Genomic DNA, 26,330 nt, shown 5'->3' with positions numbered 1-26,330 from the left:
GGAAATGGTCAGAGATGGTCCCATCTGTAATTGACACTGTTGGAGTAACAAGGCAACGAGAGATTGCAAGGCCTAGGAGGTGTCTGTGAATATGGGTTGAGGAATTTACATGGAGGGAGTGATTGAGGGAGGACAGGAGTGTCATGAACTCAGAGTGAGTGTGAGCTCATATGGTGAGTGTGGGCTTACTACAGACCTTTAAAAGGGGAAGTTGAAACGTTTCTGAGAGGACATTGCCAGTTACAGGGAATGAGTGGACTCTTTAGATTGTGATGTTACCGGAGCAACAGTGCTCTCCCTGGAGCCTCAGGCAATTGGAGAGCAATTGCCCGGAGGCTTTTCCTGAATTGGCCACGTTTCTTTGTATGTTCCGAGAGATAGTGTTACTGGGAGGTGGGACAGGAACATGCCAGGTTATTCTGTCTGACAGACTTTATCTACTGACAGTCTTTGTGTACATTTGTATGTGCAGACTGGGGATTGTCTCTGGGACCTGCCTGGTGTGTGGCTCAGAGACTTCACCCAGTCAATAGCTGAGTCCAACGGCAATCCCCAGTCAGAAGCTGGCAAGATGGTTCACTTTATTGACTGGATCTGGCGCTGGCTCCCATGGGTAACACTCACTTTGATTAATTTGTCCTGGGAGCCAGAGAGTCTGTTCCCTTGCAGGGTCCACCCTTCTCACCCTAAATTCCATAGCAACATAGAAACATAGAAATTTACAGCACAGAAGAAGGCCATTCCATCCCATCGTGTCCTCACCGGCCGACAAAGAGCCACACGGCTCTCGGTCAGCAGCCCTGAAGGTTATATATAAACCTATGAACAATGATGGAAAGGCAAAGAGCACCCAGCCCAACCAGTCCGCCTCACACAACTGTGACATCTCTTATACTGAAACATTCTACACTCCACCCCAACCGGAGTCATGTGATCTCCTGGGAGAGGCAAAAACCAGATAAAAACCCAGGCCAATTTAGGGAGAAAAAATCTGGGAAAATTCCTCTCCAACACATCCAGGCGATCGACACTAGTCCAGGAGATCACCCTGGCCGTATTCTATTCCCTGCAGTACTTACCATTATATCTGCACCGTCCAACAAAAGGTCATCCAGTCTAATCCCAATTACCAGCTCTAGGTCCGTAACCCTGCAGGTTACTACACTTTAAGTGCCCATCCAACCATCTCTTAAAAGTGGTGAGGGTTTCTGCATCCACCAATCTTCCAGGCAGCGAGTTCCAGATCCCCACAACCCTCTGCGTAAAGAACCCCCCCTCAAATCCCCTCTAAACCTTCCACCTACCACCTTAAAACTATGCCCCCTTGTAATAGAACCCCTCCACCAATGGAAATAGACCCTTACTATCCACTATGTCCAGGCCTCTAAATATTTTGTTGACATCGATGAGGTCTCCCCTTAACCTCCTTGTTCCAATGAGAACAAACCCAGCCTATCCAATCTGTCCTCATAACTAAGATTCTCCATTCCAGGTAGCATCCTAGTAAATCTCCTCTGCACCCTCTCAGGTACAATCAAATCCTTCCTGCAATATGGCAACCAGAACTGCACGCAGTACTCCAGCTGTGGCCTAACCAAAGTACTTTACAATTTAAGCATAACCTCCCTGCTCTTATATTCTATGTCTCGGCCAATAAAGGCAAGCATTCCATATGCCTTCTTAACCACCTTATCCTCCTGGCCTGCTACTTTCAGGGATCTGTGGACAAGCACTCCAAGGTCCCTTTGTTCATCTGCACTATTAAGTGGCCTACCACTTAATGTGTTTACCCTTTCCTTATTAGCATTCACAAAATGCATCAAAGCGGGATAGAAATGTGTTTCTGCGGTTGCAACCGAGACTCGAGGATGGTATGATGCCTCCCTGATGCAAGGGTCAAGGATGTCTCGGAGCAGCTGTCGGCATACTGGAGGGGGAGTGTGAACAGCCAGTTGTCGTGGTACATACAGGTACCAACGATAAAGGTAAAAAACGGGATGAGGTACTACAAGCTGAATTTAGGGAGCCAGGAGTTAAATTAAAAAGTAGGACCTCAAAGGTGGTAATCTCAGGATTGCTACCAGTGCCACGTGCTAGTCAGAGTAGGAATCGCAGGATAGCTCAGATGAATACGTGGCTTGAGCAGTGGTGCAGCAGGGAGGGATTCAAATTCCTGGGGCATTGGAACCGGTTCTGGGGGAGGTGGGACCAGTACAAACCGGACTGTCTGCACCTGGGCAGGACCGGAACCAATATCCGAGGGGGAGTGTTGGCTGGTGCTGTTGGGGAGGAGTTAAACTAATATGGCAGGGGGATGGGAACCAATGCAGGAAGACAGAGGGAAATAAAATGGGGGCAGAAGCAAAAGATGGAAAGGAGAATAGTAAAATGGAGGGCAGAGAAACCCAAGGCAAAAATCTAAAGCGGTGACATTGCAGAAATAGTCTAAAGGGACAAAGGGTGTTAAAAAGACAAGCCTGAAGGCTCTGTGCCTCAATGCGAGGAGTAGTTGTAATAAGGTGGATGAATTAACTGCGCACGCAGCTATTAACGATTATGATATAATTGGGATTACAGAGACATGGCTCCAGGATGACCAAGGCTGGGAACTCAACATCCAGGGGTATTCAGCATTTAGGAAGGTTAGACAGAAATTAAAAGTAGGCAGGGTAGCGTTGCTGGTTAAAGAGGAAATTAACGCAATAGTAAGAAGGGACATTAGCCTGGATGATGTGGAATCGGTATGGGTGGAGCTGCGGAATACCAAAGGGCAGAAAATGCTCGTGGCAGTTATGTACAGACCACCAAACAATAGTAGTGAGCTTGGGGATGGCATCAAACAGGAAATTAGGGATGCATGCAATAAAGGTACAGCAGTTATCATGCGACTTTAATCTACATCTTGATTGAGCTAACTAAACTGGTAGCAATGCGAAGGAGGAGGATTTCCTGGAGTGTATTAGGGATGGTTTTCTAGAACAATATGTCGAGGAACCAACGAGAGAGCTGGCCATCCTAGACTGGGTGATGTGTAATGAGAGAGGATTAATTAGCAATCTTGTTGTGCGAGGCCTCTTGGGGAAGAGTGACCATAATATGGTAGAATTCTTTATTAAGATGGAGAGTGACATAGCTGATTCAGAGACTAGGGTCCTGAACTTAAGGAAAGGTAACTTCGATGATTGGCTCGGATAGACTGGCAAATTATACTTAAAGGGTTGACAGTGGATAGGCAATGCCAGACATTTATAGATTACATGGATGAACTTCAACAATTGCACATCGCTGTCTGGAGTAAAAATAAAACGGGAAAGGTGGATCAACCGTGGCTAACACGGGAAATTAAGGACAGTGTTAAATCTAAGGAAGAGGCATAGAAATTGGCCAGAAAAAGCAGCAAACCTGAGGACTGGGAGAAATTTAGAATTCAGCAGAGGAGGACAAAGGGTTTAATTAAGAGGGATGAAAATAGAGTATGAGAAGAGGCTTGCCGGGAACATAAAATCTGACTGCAAAAGCTTCTATAGATATGTGAAGAGAAAAAGATTAGTGAAGACAAACGTAGGTCCCTTGCGGTCGGAGTCAGGTGAATGTATAATTGCAAGTTGGCTCCAAAATTGGCTTGGAGGTAGGAAGCAAAGGGTAATGATTGATGGATGTTTTTGTGACTGGAAGGATGTTTCCAGTGGGGTTCTGCAGGGCTCAGTACTGGGTCCCTTGCTTTTTGCGGTATATATCAACAATTTAGATTTGAATATAGGGAGGCCGGCTTGAAAGGCGCTGTCCGGACGTGCTTGATCCCATTGCCCGACATAAACTCCTGGAACTCATGGCTGGTAAAACACGGGCCATTGTCGCTGACCAGGATATCCGGCAAACCGTGGGTCGCGAAAACCATACGCAGACTCTCCACGGTGGTGGATGTCGTGCACGAGTTTAATATGATGCACTCGATCCACTTCGAGTACGCATTGACAACGATCAGGAACATTTTCCCCATGAACGGGCCCACATAGTCGATGTGAATACGTGACCATGGGCTGGTGGGTCAGGGCCACGGGCTGAGTGGGGCCTTCCTGGGGGCATTGCCCAGCTGAGCACACGTCGTGCATCTGTGAACCCAGTGTTCCAGGTCTGAGTTAATCCCTGGCCACCATACATGTGACCAGGCAATGGCCTTCATGAACACGATGCCAGGGTGCTCGCTGTGGAGTTCCCTGATGAACGCTTCCCTTCCTTTCTGGGGCATGACTACCCGGCTGCCCCATAACAGGCAGTTGGCTTGGATGGAGAGCTCATCCATCCGTCTGTGAAACGGTCTGATCTCCTCGGGGCACACCCTGTGTGCGGACACCCAGTCCCCAGTCAGGACACATTTCTTTATCATGGATAGGAGGGGGTCCCTGTTGGTCCAGAGTTTGATCTGGCGGGCTGTGATGGGGGAGCCCGCAGTGTGAAAAGCCTCAACGGCCATGACCATCTCAGCGCTCTGCTCCGACGCTCCCTCGGTGGTGGCCAGTGGGAGCCCGCTGAGTGCGTCAGCGCAATTTACGGTGCCTGGCCGGTGCCGTATGGTGTAGTCATACGCAGCCAGTGTGAGGGCCCAGCGCTGTATGTGAGCTGATGCATTAGCATTGACAGCTTTGCTGTCGGACAACAGGGATGTTAACGGCTTGTGGTCAGTCTCTAGCTCGAACCGTCTACCGAAGAGGTACTGGTGCATCTTTTTCACACGGTACACACACGCGAGTGCCTCCTTCTCGACTGCGCCGTATCCACACTCTGCCTGGGAGAGCGACCTGGAGGTGTAAGCCACTGGTTGGAGTCGGCCGTCATCGTTACCCTGCAACACACACCCAACCCCGTAGGATGACGCATCGCATGTTAAAACCAGTTTTTTACAGGCGTCATACAAAGTCAACAGTTTGTTGGAACACAGCAGTTCCTCGTCTTATTGAAAGCCCGTTCTTGACAGTCCCCACAAAACCATTCACAACCTTTACGCAGGAGCATGTGTAACGGCTCCAACAACATGCTTCAGTTCGGCAGAAAGTTCCCGAAATAGTTCAAAAGTCCCAGGAATGATCACAGCTCCGACGTGTTTCCAGGCCTGGGTGCCCGGTGAATCACCTCAGTTTTTGATTCAGTGGGCCTGATCCCATGTAAAGCAACCCTCCTGCCCAAAAACCCGACCTCTGGGGTCAAAAACACACACTTGGCCTTTTTAAGCCACAAGCCTACCCGATCCAATCGGCGTAGCATCTCCTCCAGGTTGTGGAGGTGTTCCTCGGTGTCTCGACCCGTTATGGGAATGTCGTCTTGGAACACAATCGTTCCAGGGATGGACTTGAGCAAACTTTCCATGTTTCTCTGAAAGATAGCTGCTGCCGAATGAATGACAAACGGACACCTGTTGTAGACAAATAATCCCTTGTGTGTCGTGATGATGGTCAGAAGCTTGGATTCTTCAGTCTGTTCCTGAGTCATGTCGGCCAAAGTGAGGTTCAGCTTCGTGAACAGCTTACCACCTGCCAGTGTGGCAAAAAGGTCCTCCGCTCTCGGGAGCGGGTATTGGTCTTGCAGCAACACTCGGTTGATGGTGCCCTTGAAGTCGCCACAAATCCTGACCGAGCCATCTGCTTTAAACACAGGAACGATGGGACTGGCCCAGTCGCTGAATTCAACGGCCGAAATTATGCCCTCTCTGAGCAGCCTGTCCAATTCACAATCAATATTTTTATGCATCACATACGGCACCGCTCTGGCCTTGTGGTGCACTGGTCTGGCGTCCGGAGTGATGTGTATCACTACTTTAGTGCCCTTGAACGTTCCGACACCGGGTTGAAACAGTGACCTGAATTTTTGCAGGACCTGTGAGCATGAACTTCGCTCCACGGATGAAATGGCATGCACATCCCCCCATTTCCATTTCATCTCAGCTAGCCAACTCCTCCCCAAAAGCACGGGGCCATTTCCCGGAACGATCCAGAGTGGCAGCCGGTTTTGTGATCCATTATATGTTACCACCAAGTTTGCACTGCCCAGCACTGGGATGATCTCTTTGGTGTAAGTCCGTAGCTGCGTCTCAATGCGTTCCAGTTTGGGCCTGCTAGCTCTGTGTGGCCATAGTCTCTTAAATTGTTGGGCGCTCATGAGTGACTGGCTCACTCCCGTATCCAGCTCCATGTGCACCGGGATGCCATTCAGTAAGACTTGCATCATCATGGGTGGCGATTTAGTGTATGAGCTGTGGACGTCAGCCACGTGAACCCGCTGAACTTCAGCATCCATGGCTTTACCCCAGGCATCATCCTGCATTGCAGATCCCTCGTCTGGTTCCTCTGTCTCGCAGATTAGCCTCGCTACTGCCTTTTTGCACATCCTGGCCAAGAGTCCACTGACATTACAAATCCTTCAGGTATATTGCTGGAACCTGCAGCTTCTTGCAGTGTGTCTACCCCCCACATCTCCAGCATGAGCTGAGATTGAGATTGCGGTTAACAAAAGGACTATTACCCGGCATTCCCCTCTGATTGCCCATTTGGCTGTTTCTAAGCACTCTGATGGTGGGTGTTAATGGTCCTATCGTGGGACGCATTGTTCCTCGAGATGGCATGAATTGCCGATCCCCTCTCCATTGTCCTTGTTGCAGGCCCACCCTAGAGCCTGTTGCTGCCTGGGTGGTTTCAAAATGCCCTTGCCTGCCTGCGGGGTCCCGAGCAGTTTTCACCATGTTAACTCCCTGGTCCATCGCCACGTTGGGACCAGGGTTGCGTGCGTAAATTTGCTTGGTCTCCTCTTCCCCTGCCATAAAGGTCTGAGCTTTCAACGCCGCCCCTTCTGAAGTCAAGTCCTTGGTCTCTATGAGCTTCCTGGAAATGCCGGCATGATTAATGCCCTCGATGGCAAAAGTCCCTTAATATCTCCCCCTGCAGGCATCAGAGAACTTACAGAAACTGACCAAGCACTGCAGGTCCGCCACGAAGTCCGAGACATTTTGTCCCTCTTGGTGCCGGTGAGAGTAGAACCGGTGTAGGCCATGTGTACACTACTTGACGGCTTGAGATGCTCACTGATCAGTTGGCTGAGCTCTTCAAAAGACTTGTCCGCCGGCTTTTGGGGTGCGAGCAGGTCTTTCATCAGCGCATACGTCTGTGGACCACAGCTGGTCAGTAGATGCATACGTCTGTGGACCACAGCTGGTCAGTAGATGCATACGTCTGTGGACCACAGCTGGTCAGTAGATGCATACGTCTGTGGACCACAGCTGGTCAGTAGATGCTTACGTCTGTGGACCACAGCTGGTCAGTAGATGCATACGTCTGTGGACCACAGCTGGTCAGTAGGTGCGCCCTCCGCTTGTTAGACGCTGTCTCTTCCAGCCAGTCCTTTGTGGCAAAGCTCTGCTGGAGTCTTTCCACGAAGTCATCCCAATCCTCACCCACACAGTAACGTTCCTCTGTGCCACCAGTGGCCATCCTCGTGGTTCGGTGATTCCCGTTTCTCACCGCCAAATGTAGTGTCCCTGCACCTTACTACAAGCTCACACGAGGCATGGATATATCAGACACGGTCACTCTGTGATCTTCACCTTTATTGCCAGGACCAAGGAGTACTGACCCTGGGTGGGACCTGCCCTTTTATACCTGGAAACCCAGGTGAGGAGTGTCTCCCGCAAGTTGACCCCCTGTGGTCAGGGTGTGCATTTCTAGGGTACAGGTACAGTGTGCATGAGTTACAGTTACATGACTATATCATTACAAGATGGTTAAATACATGACACAGGGGACTTGTCCGCCTTTAGTCCCATTATTTTACTGAGTACTACTTCATTAGCGATAGTGATTGTATGAAGTTCCAACCTCCCGAAAGCCCCTTGCTTATCCACTATTGGGATGTTTCAGTGGCTTCTACCGTGAAGACGGATACAATATATTTGTTGAATGTCTCTACCATTCCCCAGTCTCATCCTCCAGGGGAGGAACATTTACTTTAGCCATTCTTTTCCTTGTTATGTACCTGTAGAAACTCTTACTGTATTTTTATATTTTGTGCTTGTTTACTTTCATACTCGATCTTCCCGCTCTTTGTCAATTTTATATTCGTTCTTTGCTGGCTTTTAAAAGTTTCCCAATCCTCTGGTCTCCCACTGATCTTGGCCCATTGCAGGCCCTTGTTTTCAATGTGATGCCATCCCTTATTTCCTCAGTTAGGCACGGATGGTTGTCCCTTCTCTTACAGTCTTTCCATCTCATTGGGATATATTTTAGAGCGAGTTAAGAAATATCTCCTTAAATGTCTGGCACTGATCATCAACCGTCCCGTACTTTAATCTATTTTCCCAGCCCACTTTAGCCAACTCTGCCCCCATACCTTTGTTTTCTCAATAATTTAAGCTTAGGACACTGGTTTGAGAACTAACTTACTCACCGCCCAACAGAATTTCAAATTGAACCATGTTATGGTCATTCATTTCACTGCACCAGATCTAAGATAGCCTGCTCGCTGGTTGGATCCGCAATATGCTGTTCAAGGAAACCATCCAGGATACACTCTATGAACTCTTCCTCGGGGCTACGCTGGCCAATTTGCTTTGTCCAATCAATATGTAGGTTAAAATCGCCCAGGATTCTTTCGGTGCATTTATTACAAGCCTCCATCTGCCACGATCTTGCATGGCAGAGCAGGCTCGAGGGGCTCAATGGACTAATCGTGCTCCTATTTACTGCAAAAGCTTCCACAGATATGTGAAGAGAAAATGATTAGTGAAGACAGACGTAGGTCTCTTGCAGTCAGATTCAGGCACTGATGTAAAGCCTGGCCGACAGGAGCTGCCATCGTACCTGGTGTTGGACCTCCTCCTTACCATGCTGGGTTGTGGGGATTGGTGCAGGGCTGGGCCGAGTGGCTCCCCCTAGCCACTCACTCACTGCTTTGGTGAACAAACCTCTATCTGCTGCTGACCTCGACTCTTGCTGTAAATCACCTGGCCTCACTTCTGGGAAGGGAAAGGTCAGTGACATCAACCAGCCAATGGGAATAGATCCTGCCACCAGCTTTGTGCTGGGTACCAGAGCTGTATATGCTGTGCCGAGCGCGAGTGAGCACATCCATATGTGAGGCAGGGAGGGGTCCTGAGGAACACTACTCCATTGTCTAGGCAACGGATGTCGCCACCTTAGTGCAGGCGGGAGACCAGCTACTTTAGGTGGTACTTTAGGGGGTGCCATCCTTTTGCAGGTCACTGCTGACCTTGCAGAGGATCCTGACAGATTGTCACTCCCCGCCCAGGGAGCCCTGTGTAGACAGTGTGTGAGTGAGTGTGATAATATTCACCATGAGGGAGAGTGACTCGGACACAATGGGCCTTAAATTCCAGCCTCACCAGGTCAGGCCCAAGTGTACATGCCCCGGAAACCGGCTTTTCCGATCTGTCAAAGATTTCTCCATATGGATTCTCCATATCCCGGGGAGAAGACCATTTGTGTGGGTGAGATTGAGTCATTTGCCCAAATCATGCCCAGAGAATTTCCTTCAACAGGTCGATACATTACTTTTACCAGTGTAAGAGTTCTAAAACATATCAAAAATAAACTGAAATACATATTTTTACAGTAAAAACCCTTTCCACCAAGGATCATTTATTTTAAACCTTATTGAAACATGTTAAAAAAAATTCAAAAAAATCTTTTTTTTTCCAAAAGATTTAATTGACTTTAATTTCAATTAATTTTAAATATGTGATGTGTTTTTTAATTTATTCTGTTGCTTTTCAATATTGAGGTGTTTATTCACATTGATAATAATGGGAACTCTGAAAAAGCGAGTTGCCATTATTATCACTGAGAATACTGCAGCGTGATTGGTGCTTCAGGCCCATGTGACTCCAGCTTTACTGTACGTATGGGGAAGGCCATTTCCCTAACGCTACACATGGAATGAAGGTCTCGGATGGGAATCGAAGGTTTACGTAAAATATCCTCCGGTCGGAGGCATTTGTCCGAAGGAAGCCCCCAACCGGGATTTCCCCCCCATTATCTGGTGGCATTGAGTTCTGAGGCTGTAAAGTCTCTGCTGCTTCTTATCATTTAATGCATTTTACAATTACAACAAAGGGATATTTCAGCACATTCTTCCACTGCTCCCGGAACTTAGTCTGTGTCACGGCATAAATACCAGTGTTTGTACAGCAACTGAGCTGTTGCAGCATGTATCCCAGTTCATTTACTAACACAGGTATATATACATGTCGTGCAATCCAACCAATCCGGTTTTCCACAAGAGCCACCATATACATTGCCCATAACAAGATGAAATTCCCCGAGATAACAAACAATAAAATCATGGATTTCCTGCGACTCTCCATCTCGGGGTCTCTGGGACTCTCCCCACTGCTGTGACCCCGGAGTCTCCTGCGAGCTCTGCTGGCCAGTAAAATGTGTCTGACAGTGAGAGCATTGAGCAGCAGGATCAGAATAAATGGGACACACGGGGTTAGAATATAATGAAGTAGTTCGAATACTGCCCAGCCCAGTGATGCATAATTAGTGTAATACAGATCACAAAACCAGGGGTTGTTACCAAGCACATACCTACTTGTGAACATAAAATACCAGGGTATGTTCTTTAAACAGCTCAGCACAGTCACTGTTCCCAGAACCACAGCCGCCGTTCTCTCGGTGCTATATTTAGTTTTCAGCTTCTGGCAACAAATGGCCACAAATCGATCGAAGGTGAAAGTGACGGTGAACCAGACAGAACAGTCTGTGGCTGCATAGAGCAGGACGGCGTGGATATTACACAGGGGGATGGAATACACGAAAATAAACTGTTCCTTATAACGAATCGGAATGTGCCTCAGTATCAGATCCAGGATCACCACCAGTAGATCCGCTGTTGCCATGGCCACCAGGTAACGAGTGACACATTTGGAGAGTCCACACTTTCCCCGGGACAGGATCATTATCGTCACTAAGTTCACTGTGAGGAAAGGAAATAACCAGTTAAATTAAACATCAGGCTGGGAGCAAGAGCAGAAGATTGATGGGATTCGGATGCAATCTGCAAATCATTAGTGACATGAAATGATATAATCTAATTCTCGTACCTGAGGAAATGAATGCAGGGTTTAGCAAAAATAATAAGGAATCAATAAATGAAATGGGGATAAAGACAACATGAAATGAACAGATGTTTGATCAATGAGACATTAAATGATAGATCTACCTTTAGCTCAGCAGGCAACAACACTGCCCAAGGTAACAGGGACACACGGGTCAAGAACCTCTCAGGAAGCCTTCGTGTCCCGGGATCAGTCAGCACCGAGAGCGGTGAGATTCGCTTCTGTGGCGCTGTGTTGGTGGGAGGGGGCAGTGACGGGGGGAGAGGGAGGGAGACCCTCATTGTATTCTTGCTCGGTGATGGACAGTAGTGGTATCAGAAACACCAACAGTGAGGTACCAGATACACTAACAGTGAGGTACCAGATACACTAACAGCGAGGTACCAGGGACACTAACAGCGAGGTTCCAGATACACTAACTGTGAGGTACCAGATACACTAACAGTGAGGTACCAGATACACTAACAGTGAGGTACCAGATACACTAACAGTGAGGTACCAGATACACTAACAGTGAGGTACCAGATACAGTAACAGTGAGGTACCAGATACATTAAGAGCGAGGTACCAGATACACTAACAGTGAGGTACCAGATACACTAACAGCGAGGTACCAGATACACTAACAGCGAGGTACCAGATACACTAACAGTGAGGTACCAGATACACTAAGAGCGAGGTGCCAGATACACTAACAGCGAGGTACCAGATACACTTACAGTGAGGTACCAGATACACTAACAGAGAGGTACCAGATACACTAACAGTGAGGTACCAGATACATTAACAATGAGGTACCAGATACACGAACAGCGAGGTACCAGATACACTAACAGCGAGGTACCAGATACACTAACAGTGAGGTACCAGATACACTAACAGTGAGGTACCAGATACACTAACAGCGAGGTACCAGATACACTAACAGTGAGGTACCAGATACACGAACAGTGATGTATCAGATAAACTAATAGCGAGGTACCAGATACACTAACAGTGAGGTACCAGATACACTAACAGTGAGGTACCAGATACACTAACAGTGAGGGACCAGATACACTAACAGTGAGGTACCAGATACACTAACAGTGAGGTACCAGATACACTAACAGTGAGGTACCAGATACAGTAACAGTGAGGTACCAGATACACTAAGAGCGAGGTACCAGATACACTAACAGTGAGGTACCAGATACACTAACAGCGAGGTACCAGATACACTAACAGAGAGGTACCAGATACACTAACAGTGAGGTACCAGATACATTAACAATGAGGTACCAGATACACTAACAGCGAGGTACCAGATACACTAACAGTGAGGTACCAGATACACTAACAGCGAGGTACCAGATACACTAACAGTGAGGTACCAGATGCACGAACAGTGATGTACCAGATACATTAATAGCGAGGTACCAGATACACTAACTGCGAGGTACCAGATACACTAACAGTGAGGTACCAGATACACTAACAGTGTGGTACCAGATACACTAAAAGTGAGGTGTCAGATACACTAACAGTGAGGTATCAGATACACTAACAGTGAGGTACCAGATACACCAACAGTGTGGTACCAGATACACTAAAAGTGAGGTACCAGATACACTAACAGTGAGGTACCAGATACACTAACAGTGAGGTACCAGATACACTAACAGCGAGGGACCAGATACACTAGCAGCGAGGTACCAGATACACTAACAGTGAGGTACCAGATACACTAACAGTGAGGTACCAGATACACTAACAGCGAGGTACCAGATACACTAACAGTGAGGTACCAGATACACTAACAGTGAGGTACCAGATACACTAACAGCGAGGTACCAGATACACTAACAGCGAGGTACCAGATACACTAACAGTGAGGTACCAGATACACTAACAGTGAGGTACCAGATACACTAACAGCGAGGTACCAGATACACTAACAGTGAGGTACCAGATACACTAACAGCGAGGTACCAGATACACTAACAGTGAGGTACCAGATACACTAACAGCGAGGTACCAGATACACTAACAGTGAGGTACCAGATACACTAACAGTGAGGTACCAGGGACACTAACAGTGAGGTACCAGATACACTAACAGCGAGGTACCAGATACACTAACAGTGAGGTACCAGATACACTAACAGCGAGGTACCAGATACACTAACAGCGAGGTACCAGATACACTAACAGCGAGGTACCAGATACACTAACAGCGAGGTACCAGATACACTAACAGTGAGGTACCAGATACACTAACAGTGAGGTACCAGATACACTAACATCGAGGTACCAGATACACTAACAGTGAGGTACCAGATACACTAACAGTGAGGTACCAGATACACTAACAGTGAGGTACCAGATACACTAACAGCGAGGTACCAGATACACTAACAGCGAGGTACCAGATACACTAACAGTGAGGTACCAGATACACTAACAGCGAGGTACCAGATACACTAACAGCGAGGTACCAGATACACTAACAGTGAGGTACCAGATACACTAACAGCGAGGTACCAGATACACTAACAGCGAGGTACCAGATACACTAACAGCGAGGTACCAGATACACTAACAATGAGGTACCAGGGACACTAACAGTGAGGGATCAGATACACTAACAGCGAGGTACCAGATACACTAACAGCGAGGTACCAGATACACTAACAGTGAGGTACCAGATACACTAACAGCGAGGTACCCGATACACTCACAGTGAGGTACCAGATACACTAACAGTGAGGTACCAGATACACTAACAGCGAGGTACCAGATACACTAACAGCGAGGTAACAGATACACTAACAGTGAGGTACCAGATACACTAACAGTGAGGTACCAGATACACTAACAGCGAGGTACCCGATACACTCACAGTGAGGTACCAGATACACTAACAGTGAGGTACCAGATACACTAACAGCGAGGTACCAGATACACTAACAGCGAGGTACCAGATACACTAACAGCGAGGTACCAGATACACTAACAGCGAGGTACCAGATACACTAACAGCGAGGTACCAGATACACTAACAATGAGGTACCAGGGACACTAACAGTGAGGTACCAGATACACTAACAGCGAGGTACCAGATACACTAACAGTGAGGTACCAGATACACTAACAGTGAGGTACCAGATACACTAACAGCGAGGTACCAGATACACTCACAGCGAGGTACCATATACACTAACAGTGAGGTACCAGATACACTAACAATGAGGTACCAGGGACACTAATAGTGAGGTACCAGATACACTAACAGTGAGGTACCAGATACACTAACAATGAGGTACCAGGGACACTAACAGTGAGGTACCAGATACACTAACAGTGAGGTACCAGATACACTAACAATGAGGTACCAGATACACTAACAGTGAGATACCAGATACACTAACAGTGAGGTACCAGATACACTAACAGTGAGGTACTAGATACACTAACAGTGAGGTACCAGATACAATAACAGCGAGGTACCAGATACACTAACAGTGAGGTACCAGATACAATAACAGCGAGGTACCAGATACACTAACAGTGAGGTACCAGATACACTAACAGTGAGGTACCAGATACACTAACAGTGAGGTACCAGGGACACTAACAGTGAGGTACCAGATACACTAACAGCGAGGTACCAGGGACACTAACAGTGAGGTACCAGATACACTAACAGCGAGGTACCAGATACACTAACAGCGAGGTACCAGATACACTAACAGCGAGGTACCAGATACACTAACAGCGAGGTACCAGATACACTAACAGCGAGGTACCAGATACACTAACAGCGAGGTACCAGATACACTAACAGCGAGGTACCAGATACACTAACAGTGAGGTACCAGATACACTAACAATGAGGTACCAGGGACACTAACAGTGAGGTACCAGATACACAAACAGCGAGGTACCCGATACACTCACAGTGAGGTACCAGATACACTAACAGTGAGGTACCAGATACACTAACAGCGAGGTACCAGATACACTAACAGTGAGGTACCAGATACACGAACAGTGATGTATCAGATAAACTAATAGCGAGGTACCAGATACACTAACAGTGAGGTACCAGATACACTAACAGTGAGGTACCAGATACACTAACAGTGAGGGACCAGATACACTAACAGTGAGGTACCAGATACACTAACAGTGAGGTACCAGATACACTAACAGTGAGGTACCAGATACAGTAACAGTGAGGTACCAGATACACTAAGAGCGAGGTACCAGATACACTAACAGTGAGGTACCAGATACACTAACAGCGAGGTACCAGATACACTAACAGAGAGGTACCAGATACACTAACAGTGAGGTACCAGATACATTAACAATGAGGTACCAGATACACTAACAGCGAGGTACCAGATACACTAACAGTGAGGTACCAGATACACTAACAGCGAGGTACCAGATACACTAACAGTGAGGTACCAGATGCACGAACAGTGATGTACCAGATACATTAATAGCGAGGTACCAGATACACTAACTGCGAGGTACCAGATACACTAACAGTGAGGTACCAGATACACTAACAGTGTGGTACCAGATACACTAAAAGTGAGGTGTCAGATACACTAACAGTGAGGTATCAGATACACTAACAGTGAGGTACCAGATACACCAACAGTGTGGTACCAGATACACTAAAAGTGAGGTACCAGATACACTAACAGTGAGGTACCAGATACACTAACAGTGAGGTACCAGATACACTAACAGCGAGGGACCAGATACACTAGCAGCGAGGTACCAGATACACTAACAGTGAGGTACCAGATACACTAACAGTGAGGTACCAGATACACTAACAGCGAGGTACCAGATACACTAACAGTGAGGTACCAGATACACTAACAGTGAGGTACCAGATACACTAACAGCGAGGTACCAGATACACTAACAGCGAGGTACCAGATACACTAACAGTGAGGTACCAGATACACTAACAGTGAGGTACCAGATACACTAACAGCGAGGTACCAGATACACTAACAGTGAGGTACCAGATACACTAACAGCGAGGTACCAGATACACTAACAGTGAGGTACCAGATACACTAACAGCGAGGTACCAGATACACTAACAGTGAGGTACCAGATACACTAACAGTGAGGTACCAGGGACACTAACAGTGAGGTACCAGATACACTAACAGCGAGGTACCAGATACACTAACAGTGAGGTACCAGATACACTAACAGCGAGGTACCAGATACACTAACAGCGAGGTACCAGATACACTAACAGCGAGGTACCAGATACACTAACAGCGAGGTACCAGATACACTAACAGTGAGGTACCAGATACACTAACAGTGAGGTACCAGATACACTAACATCGAGGTACCAGATACACTAACAGTGAGGTACCAGATACACTAACAGTGAGGTACCAGATACACTAACAGTGAGGTACCAGATACACTAACAGCGAGGTACCAGATACACTAACAGCGAGGTACCAGATACACTAACAGTGAGGTACCAGATACACTAACAGCGAGGTACCAGATACACTAACAGCGAGGTACCAGATACACTAACAGTGAGGTACCAGATACACTAACAGCGAGGTACCAGATACACTAACAGCGAGGTACCAGATACACTAACAGCGAGGTACCAGATACACTAACAATGAGGTACCAGGGACACTAACAGTGAGGGATCAGATACACTAACAGCGAGGTACCAGATACACTAACAGCGAGGTACCAGATACACTAACAGTGAGGTACCAGATACACTAACAGCGAGGTACCCGATACACTCACAGTGAGGTACCAGATACACTAACAGTGAGGTACCAGATACACTAACAGCGAGGTACCAGATACACTAACAGCGAGGTAACAGATACACTAACAGTGAGGTACCAGATACACTAACAGTGAGGTACCAGATACACTAACAGCGAGGTACCCGATACACTCACAGTGAGGTACCAGATACACTAACAGTGAGGTACCAGATACACTAACAGCGAGGTACCAGATACACTAACAGCGAGGTACCAGATACACTAACAGCGAGGTACCAGATACACTAACAGCGAGGTACCAGATACACTAACAGCGAGGTACCAGATACACTAACAATGAGGTACCAGGGACACTAACAGTGAGGTACCAGATACACTAACAGCGAGGTACCAGATACACTAACAGTGAGGTACCAGATACACTAACAGTGAGGTACCAGATACACTAACAGCGAGGTACCAGATACACTCACAGCGAGGTACCATATACACTAACAGTGAGGTACCAGATACACTAACAATGAGGTACCAGGGACACTAATAGTGAGGTACCAGATACACTAACAGTGAGGTACCAGATACACTAACAATGAGGTACCAGGGACACTAACAGTGAGGTACCAGATACACTAACAGTGAGGTACCAGATACACTAACAATGAGGTACCAGATACACTAACAGTGAGATACCAGATACACTAACAGTGAGGTACCAGATACACTAACAGTGAGGTACTAGATACACTAACAGTGAGGTACCAGATACAATAACAGCGAGGTACCAGATACACTAACAGTGAGGTACCAGATACAATAACAGCGAGGTACCAGATACACTAACAGTGAGGTACCAGATACACTAACAGTGAGGTACCAGATACACTAACAGTGAGGTACCAGGGACACTAACAGTGAGGTACCAGATACACTAACAGCGAGGTACCAGGGACACTAACAGTGAGGTACCAGATACACTAACAGCGAGGTACCAGATACACTAACAGCGAGGTACCAGATACACTAACAGCGAGGTACCAGATACACTAACAGCGAGGTACCAGATACACTAACAGCGAGGTACCAGATACACTAACAGCGAGGTACCAGATACACTAACAGCGAGGTACCAGATACACTAACAGTGAGGTACCAGATACACTAACAATGAGGTACCAGGGACACTAACAGTGAGGTACCAGATACACAAACAGCGAGGTACCCGATACACTCACAGTGAGGTACCAGATACACTAACAGTGAGGTACCAGATACACTAACAGCGAGGTACCAGATACACTAACAGCGAGGTACAAGATACACTAACAACGAGGTACCAGATACACTAACAGCGAGGTACCAGATACACTAACGGCGAGGTCCAGATACACTAACAGTGAGGTACCAGATACACTCACAGTGAGGTACCAGATACACTAACAGTGAGGTACCAGATACACTAACAGTGAGGTACCAGATACACCAACAGTGAGGTACCAGATACACTAACAGCGAGGTAACAGATACACTAACAGTGAGGTACCAGATACACTAACAGGGAGGTTCCAGATACACTAACAGTGAGGTACCAGATACACTAACAGTGAGGTACCAGATACACTAACAGCGAGGTGCCAGATACACTAACAGTGAGGTACCAGATACACTAACAGCGAGGTACCAGATACACTAACAGTGAGGTACCAGATAAACTAACAGCGAGGTACCAGATACACTAACAGTGAGGTACCAGATACACTAACAGCGAGGTCCCAGATACACTAACAGTAAGGTACCAGATAAACTAACAGCAGTGAGGATGTCGCAGTATTTTTAAACAACAACATGTACGTAAACAAAATGCAACACTTTGAAAGCCAGAATACCATTAATAACTGATTATTCCCGGTTATAGAGCAATAATGATATTACAGTGAAACATGGTTTATATATTTAATAACTGAAAATAGATACTTACTCGGAACACCAAAAGCAGCGAATAGAGGATAGTAAATACGTTGTATTTTCATCAATACTCCTGTTATCTTCTCATCTAGACGCCAACTAGGAGCCATGGCTAGAAATTCATCAGTCATGGGAGGCGGTGGTGGGATGAGAGACACAACCATGACTTCCCTTCTGTGACTCACTTTTGGTGTCTGTGCTGGAGGAGACCTGCTGATTGTGTGAGGTGAAACATTGAAGGGAGCTCCTTACATCGAGCAGAGGGAAATCCCCGATGACATCATTAGGCATCACTGTAACTGACATTAATCAAAGACATTGAACAAACAGACTCTTTGAACCATTGTCATCACACTATTTCACTGCAACTTAATCCAGCTCACCGTATTGTACACAGTTTTAAATGAAAAGTGAGATAATATGCAATTTTTTTTACACACCCATAAAATACCGAGGACAAAGATAACATCGTTTGTATTCCTGTATTGCATGAAAACTGAGAACAAAAGATGAGAAAGTGACAGAAACAAAGGAGGGATAAAAGATGAAAAGACAGATTGCAGCAATCTTGTTCTCTGATGCATTGGATCCCAGGCCATCAGGGTCAAAACATTCGCAATCAATAAATGTTCCCAAACGGCAGTATCTGAGCGATGATCGCTGTAATGGATCAATGAGACTCACGTACGTGACACAACTCCAGCCTCAATCCAGGAATTCCATTCCAAGCCCTCTAGATTACAGTCCTTCCACTTCAGTCCAGGAATTCCATTACTAGCCCTCTAGATTACAGTCCTTCCACTTCAGTCCAGGAATTCCATTCCAAGCCCTCTAGATTACAGTCCTTCCACTTCAGTCCAGGAATTCCATTCCAAGCCCTCTAGATTACAGTCCTTCCACTTCAGTCCAGGAATTCCATTCCAAGCCCTCTAGATTACAGTCCTTCCACTTCAGTCCAGGAATTCCATTCCAAGCCCTCTAGATTACAGTCCTTCCACTTCAGTCCAGGAATTCCATTCCCGGGACGGTCTATATTATCTGACACTCGAACAGGAACAACAGGTTATTTGTAAAGAATGACCTTACCCAATCAAGCATCTCCTTTATCGAGGGGAGGAATAATAAAAGAAGCAAAGGTTTGATCCCAAGGAACCAAAGGAAATTGCTTAAATATTAACCATTGAGATAAGTACTCTGTAAATATCTCAATACAGCATGAAATGCTCTCGAAACATTGAAGTCTTGTATAATCCTAATCTTATTCAGAGATCCATCCCGAGCAGTCAACATTGTGGATTCTCCCAACACCATCCCAGTGTTGGTCCACTTCCTCCAGCAGCACAGCCCCAGTGGAGTTGGGGTACATTTGTGTAACAGTCGGAAAGGATTGGCTCTGAGATTCCTAACATTGACTCCCAATCATATGAGTTCTTGTGGAATTAGGTCAAACAGTTAGTACAGGGAAAACACATGCTGTTTACCAGATATCGCCCGCCCTCAGTTGAGGAACCCTCCATGTTGAACAACACTTGGAAGAAGCATTGAGAGTAGCAACGTCAGAGAATGTACCCTGAGTTGGAGATTTCAATGTCCATCACCAAGAGTGGCTCGGTAGATCCACTACTGACAGAGCCAGCCGAGTCATGAAGGACAAAGCTGCCAGACTGGGCATGTGGCAAATGGTGAGAGAACCAACACCAGGGAAACAGACTTGAACTCGTCCTCCCCAATCTCCCTCTCACAGACATTACTGGTAGCAGTGACCACAACACAGTCAATGTGGGGACAAATTTCTGTCTTCACACTAACAACACCCTCCATCGTGCTGTGTGGCACTACCACTGTGATCAATGGGATAGAGACATAGAAACATAGAAAATAGGCGCAGGTGTAGGCATTCGGTCCTTCGAGCCTGCACCACCATTCGATAAGGTCATGGCTCATCATTCAGTCAGTACCCCTTTCCTGCTTTCTCTCTATACCCCTTCATCTCTTTAGCCATAAGGGCCATATCTAACTCCCTCTTGAATATATCTAACAAACTGGCATCAACAACTCTCTGTGGTAGGGAATTCCACAGGTTAACAACTCTCTGAGTGAAGCAGTTTCTCCTCATCTCGGTCCTAAAAGGCTTACCCCTTATCCTGAGACTGTTTCCACTGGTTCTGACGACCCCAACATCGGGAACATTCTTCCTGCATCTAACCTGTCCAGTCCTGTCAGAATTTTATATGTTTCTATAGATGCCCTCTCATCCTTCTAAAGTCCAGTGAATACAGGCCCAGTCGATCCAATCTCTCCTCATATGTCAATCATACCATCCCGGGAATCAGTTTGGTGAACCTTCGGAGCACTCCCTCAATATCAAGAATGTCCTTCCTCAGGTTAGGAGACCAAAACTGTACACAATACTCCAGGTGTGGCCTCACCAAGGCCCTGTACAACTGTAGCAACACCTCCCTGCCCCTGTACTCAAATCCCCTCGCTATGAAGGCCAACATTCCATTTGCTTTCTTAACCGCCTGCTGCACCTGCATGCCAACCTTCAATGACTGATGGACCATGACACCCAGGTCTCGTTGCACCTCCCCTTTTCCTAATCTGTCACCATTCAGATAATATTCTGTCTCTCTGTTTTTACCACCAAAGTGGATAACCTCACATTTATCCACATTATACGTCATCTGCCATGCATTTGTCCACTCACCAAACCTATCCAAGTCAATCTGCAGCCTCATAGCATCCTCCTCGCAGCTCACACTGCCACCTAACTTAGTGTCATCCGCAAATTTGGAGATACTACATTTAATCCCCTCGTCTAAATCATTAATGTACAATGTAAACAGCTGGGGCCCCAGCACAGAACCTTGCGGTACCCCACTAGTCACTGCCTGCCATTCTGAAAAGTACCCATTTACTCCTACTCTTTGCTTCCTGTCTGACAACCAGTTCTCAATCCATGTCAGCACACTACCCCCAATCCCATGTGCGCTAACTTTGCACATTAATCTCTTGTGTGGGACCTTGTCGAAAGCCTTCTGAAAGTCCAAATACACCAAATCAACTGGTTCTCCCTTGTCCACTCTACTGGAAACATCCTCAAAAAATTCCAGAAGATTTGTCAAGCATGAGTTCCCTTTCACAAATCCATGCTGACTTGGACCTATCATGTCACCTCTTTCCAAACGCGCTGCTATGACATCCTTAATAATTGATTCCATCATTTTACCCACTACCGATGTCAGGCTGACCGATCTATAATTACCTGTTTTCTCTCTCCCTCCTTTTTTAAAAAGTGGGGTTACATTGGCTACCCCCCATTCGATAGGAATTGATCCAGAGTCTATGGAATGTTGGAAAATAACTGTCAATGCATCCGCTATTTCCAAGGCCACCTCCTTAAGTACTCTGGGATGCAGTCCATCAGGCCCTGGGGATTTATTGGCCTTCAATCCCATCAATTTCCCCAACCCAATTTCCCGACGAATAAAGATTTCCCTCAGTTCCTCTTTCTTACCAGACCCTCTGACCCCTTTTATATCCGGAAGGTTGTTTGTGTCCTCCTCAGTGAATACCGAACCAAAGTACTTGTTCAATTGGTCTGCCATTTCTTTGTTCCCCATTATGACTTCTCCTGATTCTGACTGCAGGGGACCTACATTTATTTGCCTTTACTAACCTTTTTCTCTTTACATATCTATAGAAACTTTTGCAGTCTGTCTTAATGTTCCCTGCAAGCTTCTTCTCGTACTCTATTTTCCCTGCCCTAATCAAACCCTTTGTCATTCTCTGCTGAGTTCTACATTTCTCCCAGTCCCCAGGTTCACTGCTATTTCTGGCCAATTTGCATGCCATTCCTTGGCTATAATACTATCCCTGATTTCCCTTGATAGCCACGGTTGAGCCACCTTCCCTTTTTTATTTTTATGCCAGACAGGGATGTACAATTGTTGTAATTCATCCATGCAGTCTCTAAATGTCTGCCATTGCCCATCCACTGTCAACCTCTTAAGTATCCTTTGCCAATCTATCCTGGCCATTTCAAGCCTCATACCTTCAAAGTTACCCTTCTAATAGTTCTGGACCATGGTCTCTGAATTAACTGTTTCATTCTCCATCCTAATGTAGAATTCCACCATATTATGGTCACTCTTCCCCAAGGAGCCTCGCACAACGAGATTGCTAATTAATCCTCTCTCGTTACACAACATCATGTCTAAGATGGCCTCCCCCCTAGTTGGTACCTCGAAAATCATCCCTCATGCACTCCAGGAAATCCTCCTCCACCGTATTGCTTCCAGTTTGGTTAGCCCAATCTATATGCATATTAAAGTCACCCATGATAACTGCTGCACCTTTATTGCATGCACCCCTAATTTCCTGTTTGACGCCCTCCCCAACATCACTACTACTGTTTGGAGGTCTGTGCACAACTCCCACAAATGTTTTTTGCCCTTTGGTGTTCTGCAGCTCTACCCATATAGATTCCACATCATCCAAGCTAATGTCCTTCCTAACTACTGCATTAATCTCCTCTTTAACCAGCAATGCTACCCCACCTCCTTTTCCTTTTATTCTATCCTTCCTGAATGTAGAATACCCATGGATGTTGAGTTCCCAGCCTTGATCAATGGGATAGAGACATAGAAACATAGAAAATAGGTGCAGGAGTAGGCCATTCGGCCCTTCGAGCCTGCACCACCTTTCAATAAGATCATTGCTGATCATTCACTCAGTACCCCTTTCCTGCTTTCTCTCCATACCCCTTGATCTCTTTGGCCATAAGGGCCATATCTAACTCCCTCTTGAATATAGCTAATGAACTGGCATCAACAACTTTCTGTGGTAGAGAATTCCACAGGTTAACAACTCTCTGAGTCAAGAAGTTTCTCCTCATCTCGGTCCTAAATGGCCTACCCCTTATCCTTAGACTGTAATTCCTGGTTCTGGACTTCCCCAACATCGGGAACATTCTTCCTGCATCTAACCTGTCCAGTTCCGTCAGAATGTCATATGTTTCTATGAGATCCCCTCTCATCCTTCTAAACTCCAGTGAATACAGGACCAGTCGATCCAGTCTCTCCTCATATGTCAATCCTGCCATCCCGGGAATCAGTCTGGTGAACCTTCGCTGCACTCCCTCAATAGCAAGATTGTCCTTCCTCAGATTAGGAGACCAAAACTGAACACAATATTCCAGGTGAGGCCTCACTAAGGCCCTGTACAACTGCAGTAAGACCTCCCTGCTCCTATACTCAAATCCCCTAGCTATGAAGGCCAACATGCCATTTGCCTTCTTCACCGCCTGCTGTACCTGCATGCCAACATTCAATGACTCATGAACCATGACACCCAGGTCTCGTTGCACCTCGCCTTTTCCTAATTTGCTGCCATTCAGATAGTATTCTGCCTTCATGTTTTTGCCAGCAAAGTGGATAGCCTCACATTTATCCACATTATACTGCATCTGCCATGCATTTGCCCACTCACCTAATCTGTCCAAGTCACCCTGCAGCCTCTTAGCATCCTCCTCACAGCTCACACCACCACCCAGCTTAGTGTCATCTGCAACTTGGAGATATTACATGCAATTCCTTCATCTAAATGATTGATGTAGATTCAGCACAGAAATAGCCGTTTAAAAGTGGGCATCCATGATGCACCATCAGCAGGAGAGGACAATCTGTGAACTCATGGCCCAGAATACCCCTCACACTCCAATTGCTATCAAGCCAGTGACCAACATTGGTGGAAATAGGAATGTCGAAGAGCATGCCAGAAGCAAAACCTGGCGTACCTGTGAAGGAGGTGCCAAACTGGTGAAGCAACAACACAGGACTACATGCATGCTAAAGTGTGGAAGCAGCAAGTGTGTTCGTCAGACAAAGCTAAGTGAGACCACATGGAAGATCCAAAGATCAAAGCTCTGCTGTCCTGCCACATCCAATCGTGAATGGCGGCGACTATTGAATAATTAACGGGAGGTGAAGGCATCATGAACATGTCCATCCTCGATGATAGCGGAGCCCACCATGTGAGGTTAAAGCGGGAGTCCAGTGTAAAAAAACATGCTTTTCCTTCAGAATGTCTTGTGCCTGCGCAGTTCTTGTTTAATGATGAGAAATCAGATTCAGTGACTACAACCTGTTTGAAAGCGTGCATGTGGCCTGCATGTTGAAAGTTACAGTGTAGGTATTGCTGGACTCTGACGCTGCGGGAGCGGACCTGCATCTTGCTTTGGAGGATTTTTATTCCAATTAAAATACTTATAGGAATGAGTCCGCTCGGTCCAGCCGCCCAGGCAGAGCAAGGAGTAGAAACACAGAAACACAGAAACATAGAAAATAGGTGCAGGAGAAGGCCATTCGGCCCTTCGAGCCTGCACCACCATTCAATATGATCATGGCTGATCATGCAACTTCAGTACCCCATTCCTGCCTTCTCTCCACACGCCATGACCCCTTTAGCCGTAAGGGCCACATCTAACTCTTTTTTGAGTATATCCAATGAACTGGACTCAACAACTTTCTGTGATAGAGAATTCCACAGCTTCACAATTCTCTGGGTGAAGAGGTTACTCCTCATCTCGGTCCGATATGCCTTATCCCTCATCCTTAGATTGTGAATCCTGGCTCAGGTCTTCCCCAACATCGGGAACATTCTTCCTGCATCTAGCCTGTCCAAGTAGAAAGAAATCGAAAGGTGACGTCAGAGCCAAGGGGGTAAGTGATTGGCTGCTGATTGGTGAGTAGTTTTTTTCTTTTTCTTTTCTTTATTAGTAAGTAACCTTTAGCATTATTGTTGCTAAATTAAGTTAATCTAGGGGTTAAGTCATGGCAGGAGAGCTCGGACACGTGTTATGCTCCTCCTGTACTAGGTGGGAAGTCACGACGAAATAAGTGGGATGTGTATCCGGATGCAGCTCCTGACAGACCACATTGCAGCACTGGTGCTGTGGGTGGATTCACTCTGGAGCATGCGCGATGCTGAGGATGTCGGGAATAGCATGTTTAGTGAGTTGGTCTTACCGCAGGTAAAGGTTACACAGCCAGATAGGGGATGGGTGACCAACTGGAAGAGCAGTGGAAGGAAGGTAGTGCAGGGGTCCCCTGCGGTCAGTCCCCTGCAAAACAGATACACCACTTTGGGTACTGTTGGGGGGGATGACTCATCAGGGGAGGGCAGCAGCAGCCAAATCCATGGCACCGTGGCTGGCTCTGCTGCACAGGAGGGCAGGAGAAAGAGTGGGAGAGCGATAGTGATAGGGGATTCAATTGTTAGGGGAATAGATAGATATTTCTGAGGCCGCAACTGAGACTCCAGGATGGTATGTTACCTCCATGGTGCAAGGGTCAAGGATGTCTCGGAGCAGGTGCAGGAAATTTTGAAGGGGAAGGGTAAACAGCCAGTTGTCGTGGTGCATATAGGTACCAACGATATAGGTAAAAAGCGGGATG

General features: G+C 46.6%; 1 protein-coding gene across 1 annotated transcript in view; it reads right to left on the bottom strand.

Moving 5' to 3' along the window:
• LOC139242168 (probable G-protein coupled receptor 139) overlaps window positions 1-26,330 on the bottom strand; it is a 147,768-nt gene that overhangs the window by 30,187 nt on the left and 91,251 nt on the right. The window contains exons 2-3 of the mRNA XM_070870261.1: window positions 19,314-19,369; window positions 10,109-10,972 (exon numbers count right to left, since the gene is read on the bottom strand). Coding sequence (XP_070726362.1) covers window positions 10,109-10,972; window positions 19,314-19,369 — 920 coding nt within the window. The remainder of the gene's footprint in view (window positions 1-10,108; window positions 10,973-19,313; window positions 19,370-26,330) is intronic.

The sequence above is a fragment of the Pristiophorus japonicus genome, unplaced genomic scaffold, assembly GCF_044704955.1.
Source record: "Pristiophorus japonicus isolate sPriJap1 unplaced genomic scaffold, sPriJap1.hap1 HAP1_SCAFFOLD_124, whole genome shotgun sequence".
Taxonomy (NCBI): Eukaryota; Metazoa; Chordata; class Chondrichthyes; family Pristiophoridae; genus Pristiophorus; species Pristiophorus japonicus.
The sequence above is the reverse complement of the archived record's forward strand: the minus strand, read 5'-3'. Positions and strand labels throughout refer to the sequence as shown.